The sequence below is a fragment of the Zeus faber genome, assembly GCF_960531495.2.
Source record: "Zeus faber genome assembly, chromosome: 22".
Lineage (NCBI taxonomy): Eukaryota > Metazoa > Chordata > Actinopteri > Zeiformes > Zeidae > Zeus > Zeus faber.
This window is the reverse complement of record NC_137209.1, coordinates 9,241,857-9,263,859: the sequence shown is the minus strand read 5'-3', so window position 1 is coordinate 9,263,859 and position 22,003 is coordinate 9,241,857. Positions and strand designations below refer to the sequence as shown.

The following is a 22,003-nucleotide window of genomic DNA, read 5'->3' as shown; positions in this document are numbered from 1 at the left end:
ATTTGTACATGCCAGCCAGGAAAATTAAATGGATTTCTTTTACAACCTCACTATTTCCTTTTATTTCCTTTTTTCCAGCCCCCCACCCCCCCCCAAAAAAAAAAAAAAAAAAACAGAAAAACACCAGTTTAAGGACCATCACAGTGTAATTTTGACACTCGCCAGGGACTTCTCTTGTCTTTAATAAGCCTTCCTTGACTTTGTGTACAATACTTGTGTTCACAATTTATACTTAGATCTCTTACTGAAAGCCATTCACTCCCTGTCATCCACACAGAAAAGAAGTGGGAGAAAAAAAACAAAAAATAAAACAAAACACGGGTTGACGCTTGAAACTTAGAAATTGCGAGGCGTGGGAAATTCCCTTGGGGAAAAACACATGGCTTCGTACTTTTACCAAAATGTGACCCACCGCATACTTTAGGGTAACATTTCAAGATTTGACATTTTTGTTTTTTAACATAATATGAACGTGTCGAATCAGAGCTTCCCAAAATATTTTAGAAGCGCTGACTTATTAAAGATTAAGGTTTTGAAAACAGAAGTTCTGAGAAATCAGGCTTTTCCAGACTTTTGCAGCACAAAGCACACATTGAGAAACCCAGTCGCTGCTTTAAATGCTTACATTTGGATAGTGCTGTACTCCTTCAATGAGATTATGTTGAACGTGTTTTTCGGAAATAATATTTGAATAATTAACTTGTAAAAATAGTGGAAAATGCATAATTCAAGTGAATCCATTCATTTTAAGTCTAAGTTATTTTTTCGTTCTAAGTTCACGCTTGCTAAACGAGCATGACCCTCTACTATTCTTGACACTTCATCCCATTTCCCGCCTTTGTTTTATATCAATGATCGTTTTTAAGAAAGTGGCCCGCTTCAGATTGCCTACCAGAAAACAACAATTCTCAGAACGCAAAGAGCGGGGTCCTCCCAGCCAACTGCATTCTGGGAATTGTTTTCTCAGGAGGACCCACGCTGCTCCGCCGCCTGCTGCCAGTGCCGCAGTATAACTGAGAGCGTCTGCCGCCCTCTCCACGTGGACCATGACCACACGTACGTACGACATATGTTTTGACGGAGAAGTGAGACTTACTGCTTCCTGTGTTTATTTGTTGTTGCTTCTCTAAACATTGGCGAGGGAAGTGTCGTCAGCTCTTTTTCTTTCTTGTCCTCTGAAGCGGCGTCGGCGCAGCAGTTTTTTTTTTTTTGTTTGTTTGTTTTTTTTTATCACACGAAGCAGACGCGGTGCAGTCATTCACGAGTGAATGCAATTGATAACGTTATTTTACCAAAACGGTTTCACATTCTGACTTCCAAAGGGAACCGTAAGATCTCCTTTCGCGCTGTTTTGCGAGTTCAGCAGCTTGGTGAGCGACTTTGTTTCCCCTGTAAAATGCCGCTGGATCAAGTGTTATCGATCTTTCGAATATCGATTTAATATTTAGAAATCAAGCTCAGTTTTGAAAATAAATTGAGCGATAGAAAACAACTTGAGGAACATCAATCTGCTATAATCTCCTTTTTGACTTAGAAACAAATTCCAGATGATTCTCACGGCTAGTGTCAAGTAGGTGTCCCGAAATGCGCCGGGTTAGGATGTGTTGGGTCATAAATTGCTGTATAACTACTACAAGCCATTCAAATGTACACATCAGCATAAACCTCTTTCATAATTGAAGGGGTTTGGCCGTGCATTGTGACCCTCTCCTGGATTCCACATCCGATCAGAAACGGCCGACGACAATTCAACTCCCCCGAAATGACTGTGTATTTGTACAAAATGTGAGGGAGTGGGGTCTTGAAGGCCGTTGGAAAAGGAATTTGAGACACGCTCACAGTGATCCGTTCGTTTTTCGAATTTTTCGTGACGGCGACCTTACCTGAGAGGCAACGGCGTGCACACGGGCTGGGAGAGGATCAACGTGTCGTGCGCCGAGAGCTGGAAGAGAATGTGAAACATTTTAATGAGGCTGAAATGAACGGAGCCGACCAGGAGGATACGCAGGCGGTGTCCGCGGCGCATAAAGACGTATGAGGGGGTGAGACTCACCTGGACCAAGATTCTGGGCCTCTGAGGGGAAGGAAATGACACATTGTGCATAAAGTGTGAGATGTGCCTGTTGAAAGGAGACAAAAAGAGACATAACATGTCTGCACCTTCAGATGCAACACCCTTGAAGCAGAGTTGTAATCCCTAATGCCACCTCTCAACCTAAAAAGTCATTATCTGGTGATCATGCGGCTCATAATTGGGATTTTTTTGGGGGGGGATTTAATAATAATAATTTACAAAACACACACACACACACACATCTAAATGCTGTTGGCTTTTGCTCTTACTTTTCGATGGGCAGCGGGTGCGGGCCCGAGACGGAGAGCTTGTAGAGGAACATGAGGAACTTGCGGAAGGACTCGAAGAAGGGCCACCGCGAGAGGAGGCAGATGCACTTGTTGGTGTTGACGGGGCGGTTGGGGATCAGCTTCTTCTCCACGGCGGTGAGCAGGCCCAGCTGGACCTTCTGCTTCTCAGTCAGCAGGTCCAGCGGGTAGGACTCGTAAAACTGGATGGCCGCCCCGTACACCTGGCATCGGGAACGGTAAGCGCAGAAAACGCACTCTCGATTAATCGGGGAATTTTGTATGTACAGTGTGTATGTATGCGGCGGAAGAGGGGGCGGAAACTCGAAAAACAATAAGTGCCCTGTAATAGCGCATTACGTAACAACGCTGCATTTTTTTATTAACTTGTTAAATAAAATGTAATAATAATGCAATGACAAAATACGGCATAACGTATTGCATCTTGCTTTCAAGATACTTGTTACAAAACGCGGGTGCTCTTACTTTATTAAGTTCAAATGTTTTACATTTTGGAAAGTTATTACAAAACAGTGTTATTCCATGTCCTTTTCCAGGCCAGGAACCTGTATCAAGGGCTGTCACGATCATGACATTTCACTTGACGACTGTCGTACAAATAATGGTGATTAACAATGTATTTATTTTTTTCCCAAATTTAAGCCTTGTTTTGTTATTATTATGCCCCCATCATATAATAAGTGTAATAATGCACATCCACTACACAAGAAGAGAAGCATTGCACATCGGAACATACAGATGCAGGTAGATGGTTCTTTTTCAACTCGACTGATAAACGGCGCCTTTTTAATTCTCACATCAGCTCACATTTCCTTAAAATGTTGATGGAAACATAGTCATCCAATTCTCAATGTGTTTTCACAAAATGATTGCAATTAGCTCAAATAATTTAAATCAGGCGATTGAGTAATAGGACAGCGATGGAGACCGCTCCACTGGGGGCCAGGTGGAGGTACCGCAAGGACCGGGGTTCGGGTGGGGTCGCCGATTATGTCGCACGACTCCGACGGTATGTGCGTCTGGTGTTTAACTGCAACGACGGCAGATTTTTTCCGGTCGCGGCGTCTCACCTTCTCCCCGGAGGAGATGGTCAAGACGAAGGTGGAGAAGACGGGCAGGGGGTCCCGCATGTTCGGCGCCCAACACTCGATCTTGGCCCCCATGGGCAAGCAGAACAGGGGCACGGACTCCGACAGGGGGAAGGACTCGTAGTCCTCCTCTGGGTAGCGAAAGATGAGACCTGAAGAGAGGAAGCGAGAAAGGCCGGTGATGGGACTTGCAGCCGTTACAAATCGGTGTCTAGATCGGTGGAGAAGTGGAAATACAAAAAAAATAATAAAAAAATAAAAATAAATTCAGTCAGATTTCAGTTCTTGAACCAAGTCCTTTTAGACGTTTCAATCCAAGTTGCGCTTTCCCGCACACCACGTTTGACACGCTCCCACAGACATTGTACATACATCTGGAGCTTTGACAGGTCTGACATGTTCAGTCCACTCACTGTCGTGATAAACATATTCTCTGGGCCACTGAGAATGTAGGGTGCGAGTTCTGAGTGACAAGAATCTTGACGAGGCAATAAAAATCGTAAAACGACACGGCCACGCGTCGTCCGGGGATACGTGACATCGCTCGCATGAAAGGCGACCACTGTAGCGGGTTCTAACTGCTGCAGTGCAAAGTGAACCAAACCAAAATGGAAAAGACGCAACGTAACAAATGAACCGTGGTCGGCTGGAAGAGAAAATATTTCATTTTGTTGAATGCATTCTGCTTCAAACAGCCTTTATTGGCTTTGTCGGGTGTTGTGACAGCCTTGCCCTTTCAAGAGATGACATTCTGGAAGGAAAGACACACACACACACACACACACACACACACACACACACACACACACACACACACACACACACACACACACACACACACACACACACACACACACACACACACACACACACACACACACACACACACACACACACCATTGCAAACTCAAACAATCGGGCATGACAGGAAGCTCCGTTTTCAGAGAATATTAAATGGCAGCTTCAGAGGAAAAGGCCTGGTCAATAAGATAAGTTCAGCTTCCGGCCGTGGTACATGCATGGAACACACAATGAAACTTCCCAAATTCTTGTTCTGGGAATATTAGTACCAGTTCGGGTAAAGTGTTTACCAGTATTTTTAAACCAGGTTATGTGAGTGTGAGAAGATATACACCGATCAGCCACAAAATTAAAACCACTGACAGGCAAAGTGAATAACATTGCTCATCTCGTTCCACTGGCACCTGTCAAGGGGTGGAATATATGAGGCAGCAAGTGAACAGTCACTTCTTGATGTTGATGTGTTGGAAGCAGGAAAAATGGTCAATCGCAAGGATCTGAGCCACTTTGACAAGGACCAATTTGTGATGGCTAGACGACTGGGTCTGAGCATCTCCAAAACGACAGGTCTTGTGGGGTGTTCCCGGTATGCAGTGGTTAGTACCTCCCAAAAGTGGTCCAAGAAAGGACTACCGGTGAACCGGCGACAGGGTCATGGATGCCCATGGGCTCATTGATGCACGTGGGGAGTGAAGTCAAGCCCATCTGGTCCCATCCCAAAGTAGATCTACTGTAGCACAAATTGGTGAAAAAAATAATGCTGCTATGATAGAAAGGTGTCAGAACACACAGTGTATCACAGCTTGCTGCGTGTGAGGCTGCGTAGCTGCAGCCGAAAGCGCCTACAATGGGCAGGTGAGCGTCAGAACTGGACCATGGAGCAATGGAAGAAGGTGGGCTGGTCTGATGAATCACGTTTTCTTTCATTTCACCATCAAGTGGACAGCGGGGTTGCGTGTGCCACATTGCGAAAATTGTTCAGGAATGGTTTGAGGAACACGACAAAGGGTTCGAGGTGTTTACTTGGCCTCCAAATTCACCAGCCAGATCTGAATCCCATGGAGCATCTGTGGGATGTGCTGGAACAACAAGCCCGATCCATGGTGATCCCACCTTGTAACTTCGAGCACTTAAAGGATCTGCTGCTAACGTCTTGGTGCCAGATACCACAGGACAACTTCAGAGGTCTTGTGGAGTCCATGCCTCAACAGGTCAGAGCCGTTTTGGCAGCACGAAGGGAACGACACAATACTAGGCAGGTGGTTTTAATGTTGTGGCGGATCGGTGTGTGTATACTCACGATAGCAGTTTACCTATGTTTCTGACGAAATTTACAATATTTTCACACATCCTCTGGATTTTTACTCCATCGTAAATAATGGTAAAACTTAGGAGAAGCAGTCCGAGTCTAAGTCTGAGAACAAAGCGCGGAGGAAAAAATGTCATTAAATAATCAACTCGTTAGCATTTTTATCAGCCAATATAGCAGATAATAAAAAATGACAGTCAAAATTATAAGATGGCATCATGAGCTTGTACAAAAACAAAACACAGACACTGAGATGAGCCGGCTTCCACGGACTCACCAGCTTTGTAGTTGATGGAGTTTGACGCCGACACAGACTTCTTGTAACACAGGAACACGCTGGACCCCCACTGAAAATATCGGCACACGGTTAATTAACAAGATCGCTAAATGTTCATAACGCATCACGTCTGGAGGTTGTGCAAGAGTTCTCTGCTTGAATTAAACAACACCATAGTCCAAAATAAATTCAAAGAAACAATTTTATTATTAGACTAAATTTGTTCTATATAATTATTAATATTGTTAAATATTTTTGTGATGCAAGACAGACGGGTGCACTGAGAAGTTGGTAGAAATTCTCAGTGTGTATAAACTGTCATCCAAAATGTCAGCCATCATCAATATCAGATTGAATCAATATTGAATCAAAATCGGATCACTGTATACCCAGCCCTGCTGACAAGAACAATAACACAACTTGCACAATAATATAATAATATATGTGCTAGGGATGCTAAAAATTAACTGTTTAACCGTGAACTGACAATAGGAATTTTGATAAATTAATACTATCAGTTAAAAAAATATTATAAAAAATAAATGTAATTAAAAAAAGAAAAAGTTGCATGGTAAAAGGAAAATAGGCTATACAATCTATTTCTTAAAAACAACCCATGGGGGCCACACGTGCAACCACACGTGCAACCACACGTGCCTTTTATTTCAGGCACGTAAGAGGAAATGGGAAAGAGCGTACGGAAACGATCGCGTCGTTTGTTGTCGTCACTATAGTCGAATTGTTGGGGGCTTCCTGGTGTCGTGTCAGTTCCAGCTCAGGAACATAGACTTTACTAATATAGTACCAAAAAAATGTCATTCATATTCACAATTCATACAACAAAACATTGATACTTGGCGTCCGTGTATCAATACAATGTTGCCACACAAAATATTGTGATACTATGCTCTATCAATCCCCTCCCACCCACCCCTTCTGGATCATATATTATTTAAGGTAATGAGATGGTTTTTCACCAACCTAATGGTCCGCACCCTCGAGTAAAAATGTAAAAAGGCGATAACTCTTTATGTTGAACAAATACTTACAAATCAAACTCATGCCCATCCCTAACTTTGTCAACAAGTCTGAATTTTGCCATTATCACCACACAAATCTTTTTTTTTTTTTTTTTTTTTAACATATTAAAAATAATACTGGTGTTATCGTGAATGCACACCCCTAATCACAGAAACGCGTCCTTTCTAAATAATATATTTTAATCTTGTCTGATAAAGGTTTATGATCGGTTAATGACGGTCGGCTATCTCGGTCAGAAAAAAAAAGTATCTAAATTAGCATCCCTAATCTGTGCACAAAAACTGGTTTACATATTTATCATTCATACCCTTTATACCCGTAACAACAACTTAAACTGTGCATAGTATCACATTCTGTATATTTTTATATATCCGACTGTTTCTGTTTAGTATTTTTTGTTGGATTTGTTGGCTATTTGAAATTTTTTCTCGGACTGTTTATCTTTTTTCTTTTGACGCTCCTCGCCTGTAGTAGAGTGAGGTCCATTTCCTGTTTTTGCCGCTCGAGCCTAAACCGGTTTGATTCCATGCAAAGCGACTGAACCTGCCTTTTCCATTATGAGACGTTCTGGCAAATTACAGCATCGACCCGAATTATTGTTTTTTTTTCCTGGCACTGCGTCTGAAAAAAGTGGCGTCGTCTTATATTCGGGGTCTGGACTTTTCAATGTCAACGTACAGGCGGAACAATAACAAGTAAAACGTGTGCATGAGGAGGAGTGTTTCAATCTGTTTCTGCACACACACACACACACACACACACGCACACACACACACACACACACACACACACACACCCCTACAACTGTGGAACGACGCAGACACAGCGTCCTCGTCAAAGCGGTTGATTTAAAAGTAGCAGGGTGTTCTCGCTCCTGTGTGTCAGCCTCACTATGGCCAGTGGAAATGACTGACTCTGGCGGAGCACAGTAGATGGGATAAGGGATAAGGGCACTTTCTAAACGGAGGGGAGGGAAGAAAAAGAAAGGAGCCGGAGCGAGGGAGAGGTACGAGTCAGCAAAACAAAGTCGACTCCAATAAAATACATCAAACTAAACTATTATGCATCTGATTACATATAAGAACTTGTAGTCATTTTTAATACTTTCATTCACGTCTTGTTGTCCATACCTGCAACAGACTTGATCTGCTACGTGACGCCCGACTCATTCCGCCGTGGAGGACGGCAAAAAGTAAAAATATTCAACTCGCGCAAAGACGGGTTGTAAATTTTGAAATTCGCAAAAACCCGGAGGGGCGTGACGTCGCGTGGGTCCCCACGCGCCATGGCGCTGCCCCCCCAGGTGACGCCATTAACTTTTATGTTATCAATTAATCGACGATTGTTTGTTGAGATCAACAACCATCAATGGAGGAAATTCCCTAAAATGTGCATCCCTACTTTGTATCAAACCGGTTTGAAAATCTTTACGCCGCCCCGACTCTAGTCTGTCGTGTAACGCACCAAACCTCACCATGACACATTCCTGATCTATGTAAATGTACCTGGCGGAATAAACTGATTGGGACATAAAAACGCCACTCCAAAGCCTCACCATGCCGCAGTTGAGGTTCTTGTCGACCTTGCAGAAGGTGTGCGGCGGGATCTCGCCTTTGCTGGTGACGATGACGCAGATGTCGGTGACGGCCAGCGAGTTCTGCGGCTGGACCGGCGGCGCCCGACGGAAGGTGATGAAGATGCGCTGCGACGTCGCCGAGCTGTTGTTGACGTTGGCGCAGCGGCCGTACGGCGTGGCCTGGATGACCTCGCAGCCGTGGATGAGCCGCTCCTTGCCCTCGTACAGCACCCTGGCGGACGCAATCCATGAATAAATAATCTGACATTAAAAACATGCGACGGGCAGCTCCACACGACGCACACGGGATGGAAAGCAAGACAAACACACGGCAGCCATTTGAAGTTGAACTTCAGTTAGCCGCAGAGCCGAGTGATATGTTGTTTTGACATCGATATCGTGATGAGACGAGCTATAGTCTGGGATTATGGACGTCATAATATTGCGATGAAGGCAAATTACAGTAAAGTAACGCAATTTTCAGAACGTTCTAATCAAAGCCTCTATCTGATTGGTCATAATATCCACATTACTGATAACTGCTTCTTGCGTGTAAATGCTATGAAAGCACCAATAGTCGTCCCCAAAGTATCGGGAAATTATCCATATGGATATTTTTGTCGACCAGCCCTGATCAGCAGTAGGTATAGAGGCGAGGTCCGAAAAGTCAATTCAAAGCAAGATTAAACCACTGAGACAGAATCATAAAAAAAAAGCTTGATGTATGTGTATCATATAATAGGTCTATCCAACTATCCGGTCTTTCCAATAATCGATCCAACTAACTGTGAAATTATTTAATGTGTGAAGTTGAGCAGTCTTGAGAATGAGGACACCTGATGCGGAGCGTGGAGAAATGGCGTGTGCAAACATGAACAGTAGCTGCAGATAAAAGGTATATGCTGACACTTGTTAAGCACTTCAAATCTACAGCTTTGATAATTACAGCAGAATTTAATCAGCACCCCTGTAATCCCCAACTCAGCTTGTGGGCTCTGCAAAGAAGGAATTTCATGGCAGGACTGCCATTTTTATTTAACATCCAGTTACTTCAGCAAAAATCGGAAAAGACGTCTTCAACACATAATGTCTGTTTCCGACGGTTAAACCTGGTGTTTGATTCATGAGCTAACGCCGTCCATCCTACGGGAGTCATCAGGTCTGATGACTGCTGTGTTTGGTTGTATAACTGCCAAAAAAAAAAAAAAAAAGAAGGGCTTTTTACAGGACCAGGTGCATCCTACGGTACAACCGCTCTTTCCTCTGGATGTTCCCCATGTTCCAATGCCATTACGCCTCCGTGCACGGTGCTAAATAAATTCAAGAAAGCTTTAATGGACACCAGGATGAAGTCAAATCTCCTTCCGTGGCCTCTCTCGTCCCCACATGTGGACGTCGCCGAACCTTAATTGTAAGCTCCGGAACCTTGGTGCAAAGTAGTTCTTCATCGCTCGAAGTAGACGAGGAGTGCAAGGCTCAATATCTCCAAATGCTATCAGAACGACCCTGTTGCAAAAAGAATTTTAAGCTGCTCTGAATGCAAAAGGAGGCTCAACTCAACGCCTTGGTTCCGTCTGGCCAGTGTACTACTTTATAATGCCCACACTCATAATCCTTAAAAAATAATAAGATGAGCTATGATCACATATACAATAGCAAGCCTCGTGAAAACACATTGTATAATTGGTGTTCTGTGCAAAACGGAAGGAGCTGCTGCAACAAAAGAAAACGGCCCAAATAAATGCTTTTGCATCATTCTAGAACATGGAAGCACTCGATAGCAGCACAATAAATATTTATCCACGATAAATATATGACGCATGTGTTCCGTTACACAGAATAAAGGATGGGCTATCACAGGAAAGGGTGGGGGTGTGTGTGTGTGAGAGAGAGCGACAGAGAGAGAGAGAGAGAGAGAGTGGACAGAGCAAACAGACAGGAAAGGAGACAGAAAGGGAGAAAGAAAGGGAGAAAGAAAGAAAGAAAGGGAGAGACGGGAAAAGGGAGAGAGAGCGGGGGGGGGGCAGAAAGAGAGAGAACTCTTTGTCCATGTAGCTCCTCTTTGACCCGCATTCAGCGAGCAGGAGTGTCAACATTGTGTGGAAACTAAGATGGCAGATATCACGGCAGTGCAAAGTGCTGGCAGGGAATGAGTCATGTCCGCACACAGAGCAGACACGGGTTTACCCCGTGGTTCACCAAGAGTGCTGAGCGGTGCTTTCCTGCTGGGTGGGGGGCGCTTGGCGGTACACAGATATGGCATCTTAGACTTAAAAGAATCTGCAAGAAATTCCTTTAAATCCTCTTTTCATTCTGGTCAACAAAGAAACCGACTACCCGCCATCCCAATTCGGCCCCTAACCAGGATGCACGGCATTCTTTCCATCTTTCCGGGAGACCGAACGAGGCGCACGTCTATCAAGACGTGGCTTTCGGTGTGGCTGTTTGTGGGAGGAAAGTTGCTGGTTCTACAGTATTACAGAGAGGTTAGTGACACTGACGTCCTATTCCTAGCTTTGGTTTCCCCACCAAAGATGGGAAATGAGATGCACACACACACACACACACACACACACTGACTCATCCGGCATACCAGACAGAAGGAGGAAGCTAAAACATAAGATCATTACCATATAGAGAATTTCCCAAAAAACCCGGAGCATCCCTTTCATTTGTGTGCTTCGTGCTGATTTTGTCCGTCTAAATGGCTTTGTGGAAGCATCCGCTGCGCCCCTGTCAGCGTGTTGTGGAGTGTGGAAACGCTAGAAGTTGCGACATTGAGCGAAGTGGTCCATGCATTGCTGCGTTGCACGGTTTCACGCGGCTGGAGGGTTTCTATAGCGTGTCCTCCTGAACCATCCGTGTTGACGTGGACCAGGCCGACAGCCTGAAGTTGGGTCCCCGTTGAACCCGAGACCAGACCAACAGCAGCGCAATGTTCTCCTCGTCTCTTCAAGGCCAGAGGGCAGGAGTGGACACTTTGTGAGGTGGAAGACACGGCCAATGTCCCGGAAGCCGCTCTCTTTCCACACGGACGCTCTCTGCTTGTCGAAAGAGATAAATCTAAAGAGGCCGACATGGCGACTGCCCGCAAATTCTCATTAAAGCAACAACAACAACAAGTCCAAATGTGCACAGTCATTCGTGAAGGCCTGAGACCCGGGCCGGCAGGCCGCAGAAGGAATAATGAATGATTTACAAACTGCTGCTCAGAACAGTGGTCAGCTGACGGCAAGAGATGACCAGTGTTGTAGCGCAGCCAGAAATATTTATTAACTTCTATCCGCTATGCGTTTAGTTTCCTTGCTCAACTAAACGTGGAAATCCATGACATTGTTATCAAACTCACAGCGTCTGCCCGCTCGGTGCATTCTCGTCAGCAAAGGCCGACCCCAGAGTTCCATGACTCTCCCATATAATGTAGGTATAATGGACTCTCCACCGACGTAGATGACAACTAGTGGGAATCGCTGATTTCAACTCGCTCCGCTTTTCTCTAGAACCCCGACTCTCTGCAAGCTAGCTGGACCGGAGTGTCAAGGATAACATCTTTGAGGAAACGCAACCTGACATTTGATCTGCTGTTTACGCCTTGTGCTCACAGGCCTGCTTTCCACACAGGTGGACAGCATAACGCTGGATAAACAGTAGGAGGAGGGAACCGCGCCTTGATCGCACTTGTAAAAGAACAAAAATAACGTCGCCGGGCCACTCACCCAAACATTTGAATTTTTTAGAGGGCGGGGAGGATCCTTTTCCCAGTGCCTTTTGAGCATGGACTAATGCGACTGGAAACTCCAGTTTGTCGTTGGATATCGAAATCAAGCAGAGATATGCATGACATTCTGTAATAGAAGCCAAACCAAAGACACCAGCAGCCTCCAGGCAACGACAACGGTGTGAAAGGGACCAGCATACCAATGGGAACTGCATCACTGTTTGTCAATAAAAAAATTAAAAAAAAAAATTGATACTGGAAGTGCTTTCAGTGGCCTGATTCAAGGCAATGCAAAAAAGTGAAACAATGTCTAAAAGGAATGTGTGCTTTACTGCACGGATGGAAAAGTTTTCCCATGAATGAGCAAATATGTCTGCAAATATTTACACAGTTAGCAACAGTCTGGGCCATGAACTAACAAGCATGCTCTTCCAAATGCCCACTTACTGTCACCACTTCTTCGGACTTCATATCATGCTTTTGAAGTCACATCTAATAACAAATGAGATACAGATTTAGCAACACTGGTATACTCAATGCAGGGAACATCAACAATGGTAGTTATCAAACTCTACTCAAGGGCTTTGATGGCCTAAGGTTAGCCTTCATCATATATTTATTACTTGGTTGAGCAATGGGCTAGTAAGCGAAAACACCCGATAAGCTTGAATTAAAACGGCTTCTTTACTCAGTCACAGATCGACTAAACGCAGTCGCATGTACCCCATCATAAAACACATTGTTCAATTTTAAGTATGAGCATTCCATTTCAAAAAGCAGAAGCGTCATTGGTTTAACATGCAAATCCCAAATAGACAAAAATATGTGTTGTGTTGTGTTGTGTAGACAAAACACGTGAGCTATCATCATACAAATGGTCCGGGGTAATGTAAATTCAGCGTGCTGACTAGTAAACAGGCTGAACTCAATTTGACACTGGAATGGTCCCAACCCCAACACAAAGCAAGCCCTTCGACATGATTTCCCACTAACTCACCCAATGTCTATGAGCGGGGACTTTCCGCGACTCCTCTTATAGCAGAGGAAGAGCTCTGGGCTCTTCAGACTGCCATGGTTGAGGTTGGCCTGCTGGCCACTGTAGGTGCTGTCGATGCAGGTGAAACCCTCGGGCACCGCCTCGCCAGCCGACCTGTTGATGACGGCCAGGTCAGTGATGGGCGCCTTGGGCCCACTGGACTTGGTCTCGGACAGGTCCTGCTCCAGGGGGGTGGACTTGTCCGTCAGCCCGGCCACCACAAAGTAGTCGGTCACACGGTGACCCTTGTCCTCGATCATGGCTGGGCTACCTGGAAAGTAAGAGAATAAATCAATGGAATATTTATAATTTTTGTTCAATCGTGACCATTTCCTGGATAAGAGATGCCTACCAATCCACTTAGAGATGAAATATTCACTCGATACCAGTCAAGTTACCCTTCACTGGCGATTCAAACCAAAGAAGGTGTCCATATGTGTGCTTACTTGCAACCTGGGAAAACTGGGGCCATAGCCACAAATGTGACCATCACTATGACAAAGAATGTGTGACCATAGTAATGCGTCCCACTGGCAAAACAGGACTAGACTACACATATAAATGCCAGCAGAAAGCTTCAAAACATCGTGCGTGAAACAATAACAAAGTCGCACCGTAAAGAATCTGTTGAAAGAGGAATGGTGCGGCTACTAAAGAGCCTGAATTTGCCCACATCCACAAAAACACTGTAGATCACCAAGCTGCTCCTGACGTGTTAAAACCAGTGAAAGGCTTGGTGACCGGGGAGAGGCAACAGAGACCTGCTGTGCACAGGGGAATGTAAAAAAATAAATAAAAAATGCCACTGCAAGCATAAATCAAGAGAACGCCACGGTCCTAAAAACCTCCCTTCAAGTTAGATCCCCACAACAACACGCAAAACGATCAAACACTACATTTCAGTTTTAATTCCGTACGCAAAACCTTTCTTAAAATGTATTTTGCGCTGGATCGTCTTTGACTTGGGTATGGGGAATTGGGTTTGCTGCAAACTTTCAGGACAACGTTAACGATGCACGATACACAGTGTGCCTGTGTATCCCTGTGTCCAGCACCAAGCAAGAACCAGCCTCACAAAGGACAAGCTACAGACCGAGAGTCTGGACCGCATGGCGTGGCGGGAGTTCACTCAATCATTTCGGGACATTAACAAACACTCAGTAGTGGTCAGCTCATGGGTATCATATCGTGAGGACATTGTTATCCCTTTAAAGGGTAGTTAAGATCTATCCAAACAGTAGGTTTACTGTTCCGATAGATCTTAACTACCTTTTGCCATTAACCACCTTCTGGGTGAGCAAAAACCTTGAAAAGGGTGGCTTCGGAAGGCTTTTCAACAGATCGAGCTCTGGCTCCAGAGTTTAATATGTTTCATTCAAGATTCAACGTGCGGGATTCCAGCAACGAAACGGCTGTTTTTAAACACAGCCTACTCAACTCTAGTCAATCTGTCTCTTCCTTTCCTGTACGCGTTGTTGTGAATACCTTTAAACATTGTAAAGCCAGAATAAGCCCTGGCCCTGATAACATTTGTAGTTGTATGCTGTCCCGCTGTGCTAATCAAATAGGCCCTATTTCTAATCATATTTTTCATATGTCATTCTGTCAGCAAAGGGTCCCCAGACTATGGAAACAATCCACAATAGTTCCCATTGTAACAAACAGCCACCCTAAGACTTGACCTCACTAGTTATGAAGTCATTGAAATGGTTGATTGATGACTGGGGTTCCAGGATGCGACTAGAACTCTGCTCAACTTCATCTACAAGCACTTAAGAGATCAGTGCGAATCATGCCAGGATGTTGTTCGCAGACTTCTCATCAGCTTATAAACACCATACGGGTGGAGACAACACCTGCTGGTGGAGAAGCTTGCTGTGCATGTTGTGGTTGGATAACTAACATTGCTGGCTGGAGTTTGGACTCCCTCACCAACAGATCTCAGAGAGTGAGATTGAATGGACATTCCTCTGGACTAACTTTAACATCAACTGGCTCTCCCCGGTGGGCTGCGTCCTCTCCCCTCCCCTACATACACAGGACTCCAGACTGCAACCATTGAGTCGTCGTCGTATATCAGTAGGAGTCAGGGAGAAAGCGTCCCCGTTACGCGCGCTGCTTGTTCCATAAGGAGACGTCAAATAAAATAAAATAACCGACAACTCAAATAAAAACACACTGTTGTGGCGCACCGTTCCATCGCTGCGGCGCACATTGTTAGTACCGTGAGACAGTGAGTGAGACAGGTGCTCAGATTGCGCCCCGATCGCTCCCTCCACACGTCCCCCCTCGGGATGCAGTCCTTTTTTTTTTTTTCCCCCCAAATGTTAATTTTCAGATTCAAAACATTATTTGTTTTTTTAATTTGAATATCGAACCATCGTTCGCTGAGGCTCTCGTCATGGTTGTTAATGACAGTAATGTACTGATCACAAACCTTATGTTTACAGTTGTTCATGTATTATTTGGTGCCTGTTTAAAAAAGAACAATAATACCTCATTATCTTTTCTTTTTTTTTTTTTTTTCTTTCCAAAATTGTGACTTTCCTTTAAAATAAAACAGCACATTGTTATTTCTGTAAATTGTATATTTATTATCAAAGCATTTATCATTAACAAGTAACGGTTTGGTTTGGTGCTCCTAAAATGTTCAGTAGGGAGCACCAGTGCTACTAGTGGAAAAGGTTAGTCTGGAGCCCTGTATATATCCTGTACACTAATGACTGCCAGAGTGAGATAGAAAACCATCAGATTGTAAAGTTTTCAGATGATGCGGTTATAGAGAGCATGCTGAAGGGAAGAAATGTCCCACTGTTCTTTTTTTAAGATTGTGTCAAGAAGCCAAGAAGACCAGGGACATGTGTAACAAACTAACTAAAAATGAACAGACAGGATGTAGAAATTGTTGAATAATACAAGTACTTGGGCATTATCATTTATAATAAACATTTTAATTGATATTGATACAAGATATTAGTTGGTTTAAAAATGCAGCTCCGTTCAAAACCATTTCTGAGGCATAACCGTTTATCCTGCTGGGGCCAATGAACTGCATCAGGGAGACAAAAAGCAAACATCCCCAAAAGAGTTCCCTTCAGTGTCATGAATCGTATCATACTACACTGTGTTTAGGTTGGGTTGGACATCTTTGGATGATTGTATTTATGCACTAACAAGGCAAGCAAATACACTGTCACTTCATATAAATGTTTCAGCGCCTCTATGGAAGAATGCCGCGCAGAGAAATTGGCTGTCAAAGAATGAAAATATGCTTATGACGCTTTTTTTCCCCCAGTGGTGAGTCGGCTTTGGCAAGAGAAGGGAGAAAACAAAACAAAAACAAAAAAAAAAAAAAAGCTGCTATGGCAAGGACATTTTGCAGAATAACATGTTCTATAAATTTGATCTTTTCATGAATCTTATTTTCTTGGTAAAAATTCAAAAATAAAAAATAAAATGGGGACGTCAAAGCATGCCGCGGGGGGGACAGACTGAAGCAGAAAATCACACAGAGAGTGCCGAGTGGCCTTTAAGGCAGGCATATTGTACCAGACAGCGCTTGACCTACTTCCTGTCCGCGACACGCTCACAAGTGCGCCACGTAGACAAGAGATAGACATCTCGAAAAACAAGGCCCATTGCCAGGGGAACTGCGCCGGGACCTATCCGGAGAGATCTGCAGCCGGAGCGCACGCGGCGTCATGAAATGTGGCCCGGTGACTTGCTTTGATGAAGCAACGCACGCCGGGTCCGTAATTCAATCATCGCAACAAGGTTTACTGTCCTCGTCTAAAGACAAGCAAATTGCGTTTCTCATTCCTAGTTCCGTCAGTCCGGTGAGTTATGGAGAGCCAGGCTGACCGGCTCAGAGATGTGCGGTTGTCTGGCTGCCTCCAGACGCTGAAAAAGGAGACACAGCTGTTTCAGATTCCGCACGATAACAAAAAGCTTGACTTTTGTGAGTTCATTTGTATCCCCGCTGTGACCACAAATCACGATAAAAAAAAATGAAAAAAAATAAAAATGACATTGCTAATTTGTTGATAAAGCCAAACTCCATCTCTTGAAGGAAAAAAAAAAAAAAAAAAGCCTAACACAGAAACAGCTTCGAGGCACAAAATGGGGGGAAAACGGCAGTTTGAGATGAAAGCAGCAGAAAGGGACTCTCTCGAGACTCTTGCGCTGACTTTCACCCAAAGTGTGAGAAAACTATTGTGACCGCCTTCAGATGTGAGGTAGCCCACAGAAATGAGAGTTAAAAAAATAAAATAAAAAGCCGTCACTGTCTTTTGTTGAATTCTGGTCTTCGGCTTTGCCACGAGAAACATTTAATGGGTGAAATACGTGAAAAAAAAAAAAACAGGAAAATTGGGGGGGAAAGCGAAAGGTCTACCAACGTCTTCATGGATTTAAAGGTTATACCCTACTGCAAATAAAAAATGAAAAACTTTACATGGCACTTTTACCCTTACTGAAAAAAAAAAACATTGTTATAGTTTAGCTTAATTAAGGTACTTGGTTATCAAATATCTGTGGAATGACACTAAATGACCATGAACGTATTGATTTTTGATACGCATCCTGCATGTTACCCAACCCAAATGTAATATCAGTAGAAATATTGCATATTCTTTCATAAAACGGCCCGAAAAACAGACGACTCCACGCAAAAGTGGGCGCAAAATGTATGAAGCGTCTTATATAAGGTTTGGCCGTGAGCGGTCCAAACAATGAGGTTTCATGTTACAGTGCGTTCCAGTTCAAGTTGCATTACAGCAGCTTTCCACAAACAAGCGGCACATTACAAAACAAAACTGGACCGATGCGGTGGCTGAGAGGCGACCGAGCCACGTCAACCACATTTTAGCTGAGCATTTATTGCCATACAAATAATTGTGATTCATGCCACTTTCATAGTCAAAGCTCATAATACCGTACATGTCACCCTATTGCAGAAGAACACTGAAAAAAATATATACAATTCTGACAGAGCGCTAGTTTGCCTCAACCCAACTGACCGAAACTCACCGGTTAACCAACTGATTCCATTTATGGCAGCATTCTTCACATTGGTTTAAAAAATTCCCCTCACGATTCGAATGGAAACGAGCCAGTGTGGAACCTCACAATTTCACAAAATGATTACGTAATACGAAATAAATCAGTATTATCTTTTATCGCCCATCGGCGGTCTTACATCCTGATGGGATTAAGTCCAACATTGTCTTCTGAATGAATGAAAAGATACAACAAAGGCAGGCCATAATATTCTTTCCACGCAAGTTGACAGATTCCCATCAAATCTTTCCCCTCTGAGGAGGATTCCCACCTCTTGTTGGCACGATGGTATGCAAACACATACTTAGGTCATGCATATTTGATTCCGTTTATTTTCGGGAAGCCAAATCATTTTGGGTTGGGGGCCTGACACGACCCACGGGCCGACAGTTACCGAGCCCCGTTCCGTATGTTTGGTTTGATGTGTGTGCGTTCTCTAAATACTTCACTGTAAATGATGCATTACAGTTTTTTTAAGCTTTAACTGTGCACAGGATTTCTTCCAACAAGCCTAACTGACTCCAGACACATGCAAGCCCGACAAAGTAGAATGTCGCATTCCTTTTATGTCTCTGCTAATTTCTTGGATGAGTCTCACTCTTTTATGATTATTATGTACAATGAAAATCTTTGCATACAATCAAATCTTTGCATCGGGGCTTATTGCTCAGAAGATATTTGTTACGTTGCACCCATGGTTACGTCGGTCCCAGTCGAGGGTAACAATGTTTTTATACATCTGGGGGTTGTTTTTTTTTATATAACAAACCACACTATTAAATGTGTTCTCACCAAACGCTGCCCTGTAAGCAGCAAATTGGTCTGGCAATTTCAATGGCAATAGTTTGTCGTCATGGATGTGCGTAGGCGCTTTAAAGTCTGGACAAGTACAAAGAAAACCTAGTCCCCCAAACTCAGGGCTAGGGCTAATCTTCCCTCCCCACGCGCATCAAGGAGCCCATGAGCGCCTGTGACCCTGTCGCCGGTTCACTTGTTGTCCTTCCTTGGACCACCTTTGGTAGGTACTAACCACTGCATACCGGGAACACCCCACAAGACCTGCCGTTTTGGAGATGCTCTGACCCAGTCGTCTAGCCATCACAACTTGGTCCTTGTCAAAGTGGCTCAGATCCTTACGCTTGACCATTTTTCCTGCTTCCAACACATCAACTTTAAGAAGTGACTGTTCACTTGCTGCCTCACATATCCCACCCCTTGACAGGTGCGAGTGGAAGAAGATGATCCATGTTTCACGTCACCTGTCAGTGGTCTTAATGTTGTGGCTGATCAGTGTAGACTTACAGTATTGTTGATCAATTCTCTTGAATTATGCAATTCTGAAACCGATATTTATTTTGGACACTAATACTGTGCCACAGACGACCAAAGAGCCATGGAGACAACCGAATGGACATGGTGCACAAAGGCTGTTGGAATGGCCTTGGTGGTTTCCCACAGGGCAAGTGGGTGAAGAAACAAAATATATATATATAAAAACAGGGTGATCTATAACGGCCATTTGCACATTTCACAACAGATCAAGGGCTTACTTCCCAAAACAGTGGTGAAGACACCCTTGCTTTGAAGCTGTTCCAGAATACATTTTAGACTTTGACTGTCCCGGTATAACTTGTGTGTTCAGCTACAAAGGTGCCACGTTTCAATGTGCACCACAGAGCCTGCGTATTTCCTCTATTTTCCTAGGGCTTTTGTGAAAGAACACACACACACACACACACACACACACACACACACACACACACACACACACACACACACACACACACACACACACACACACACACACACACACACACACACACACACCAAAATACCACATCAAAAGTGACAAACGCTGGTTGGGCCCGCCAACAAATCAGCTCGGTGTTGATTCGGATAAGTATGAATGTCAGTGCGGCGTCGGTATGAAGGTCACGGCAGGGAGTGACAATCACGATTCCAACTATTCACAAGGGGGACGGCAAACAGCACCACCACCACTGAGAAGCGTAGAGGATTTTGTTCCTTGTAGTGTAAATGTGTGTGTAAATGCTTGTTTGGCATCCATATTGCAGGGACCTGACATGACAAACTGTCCATAGAGAAGTCCAACACCGTGTTTCCACCTCCTCTGTAATAACTGTATTCAGGATCACCTGCACCTATGAATCAGAAACGCGGAGCACTAAATCCCCTCCTCCATCATGAAGGTAAGGGTGTTTTATCCTGTTATCGGTCATGTGACACTGCCATTATCCAGCTCTATCCCATATCAATCAGTCTATATATGAAAATAAAAAGATACGTGTCTGCGCCTTCACACACACACACACACACACACACACACACACACACACACACACACACACACACACACACACACACACACACACACACACACACACACACACACACACACACACACACACACACACACCTTTTGAGCTGCACCCGATAGACCGACAGTGGCTGCCATGGCAACGGAGCCTCAACAATGCAGAGCTACACCCTCAGTCAGCGAGTAGTGTTACTCTTTGCTGAGGAAATAGATATTCCCAGGGTCATTAAAAGGACCTATAACAAATGTGCATGGCGCAGTGCACGTTCTCTCTTGCCTACTCACCAAAAAATAAATAAATAAATAGATAAATCCAATAACAACAACATCAACAAACACTTGGCCCCTCCCCCCTTTATAGCCACAAAAAGGCAGTGGTGAGCTGTTTATGAAGTTCACTTTAATGGATGTCCAGCAAATAAAAAGGTATTAGCAGCCCCTGAACAGTGATGGTGAAAGGTTCGGGTTTACAATAAAAGCTTTCAAGCCGCTGTAAAAAAGAGCGAGCATGACGTGTGCTAGGCTTAGTCAAACCTACTGTCCTGGACGTGTAACAGCACGCGGGGAAAGGAGATTGGGAACAGTCCAATGGCAAATTCAAGGTTTCACGGTATTATTTGCTCCCTCTCTAAATACAACAAGATTATTGAGTGAACTCCAAATATTCAGAAATAAGTTTCCCCTGCGTGGTATATTTTATTATGAATTATCATATCGTCCAAGTGATTGCACTTTTGCAACATTTGACAGTGCAGAATAGAGTGTCTCAGTTATGAAAGCGTTGAATTTGCATGAATAGTAGGGGCGTCACGATTCGGATTCGAAATTGTCCGACATGGTCGCCATCGTTGGGGCGGTCAAGATCGGCCGGTAAACAAATGTAGTGTGCCCTGGGGTGTGTCAACCGCGGCCAGCCCTGCTCCGAACCCACTTTCATGATATTTGGGTCGGGGTTGGACAAGCTGCGGTCAGCTCCGTGGAAGGGTCTGCTGCGCCGCATCCCTCAACGCACACCAACTGGCACCAGGGCTGCAGGAACGAAATTCGAATAGAATTTCAATATTACAAAAAAAGGGAGTGTGCGCCTTTGACCATAATGTCCAGTAGTTGCACAGATGTGGCGATGAAAGTGGGAAATAAACCCGACCATTACCGACGGAATGTGCTCTCGTGCTCTAGAGGTTCCCAACCACCGGCTGGCGGACTGTGCCAGGCCGCGGGTATTTGCCTTGAGAATGAGGGCGGGATTGTTTCAGGGGCAATCTGCGATCTGCTCCACAGCAGAGCATCAGCAGGAAAAGGAATAAATTAAATACATCTAGAGTTTTTAATGACTGTGTTTGGAGAAAGGATTGCTCTGATCGGAGCTGTGGAGCTGC

General features: G+C 44.3%; 1 protein-coding gene across 2 annotated transcripts in view; it reads right to left on the bottom strand.

The window, feature by feature from the left end:
• Nucleotides 1–22,003, bottom strand: part of dennd4c (DENN/MADD domain containing 4C) — a 48,676-nt gene that overhangs the window by 19,147 nt on the left and 7,526 nt on the right. For both annotated transcript variants that reach the window (XM_080023301.1, XM_080023302.1), the window contains 7 exons: nucleotides 13,190–13,499; nucleotides 8,454–8,706; nucleotides 5,858–5,927; nucleotides 3,453–3,622; nucleotides 2,344–2,585; nucleotides 2,054–2,120; nucleotides 1,884–1,942 (listed from right to left, as the gene is read on the bottom strand). In XM_080023301.1, the coding sequence (XP_079879427.1) occupies nucleotides 1,884–1,942; nucleotides 2,054–2,120; nucleotides 2,344–2,585; nucleotides 3,453–3,622; nucleotides 5,858–5,927; nucleotides 8,454–8,706; nucleotides 13,190–13,488 (1,160 nt within the window). In that variant the 5' untranslated portion in view covers nucleotides 13,489–13,499. The remainder of the gene's footprint in view (nucleotides 1–1,883; nucleotides 1,943–2,053; nucleotides 2,121–2,343; nucleotides 2,586–3,452; nucleotides 3,623–5,857; nucleotides 5,928–8,453; nucleotides 8,707–13,189; nucleotides 13,500–22,003) is intronic.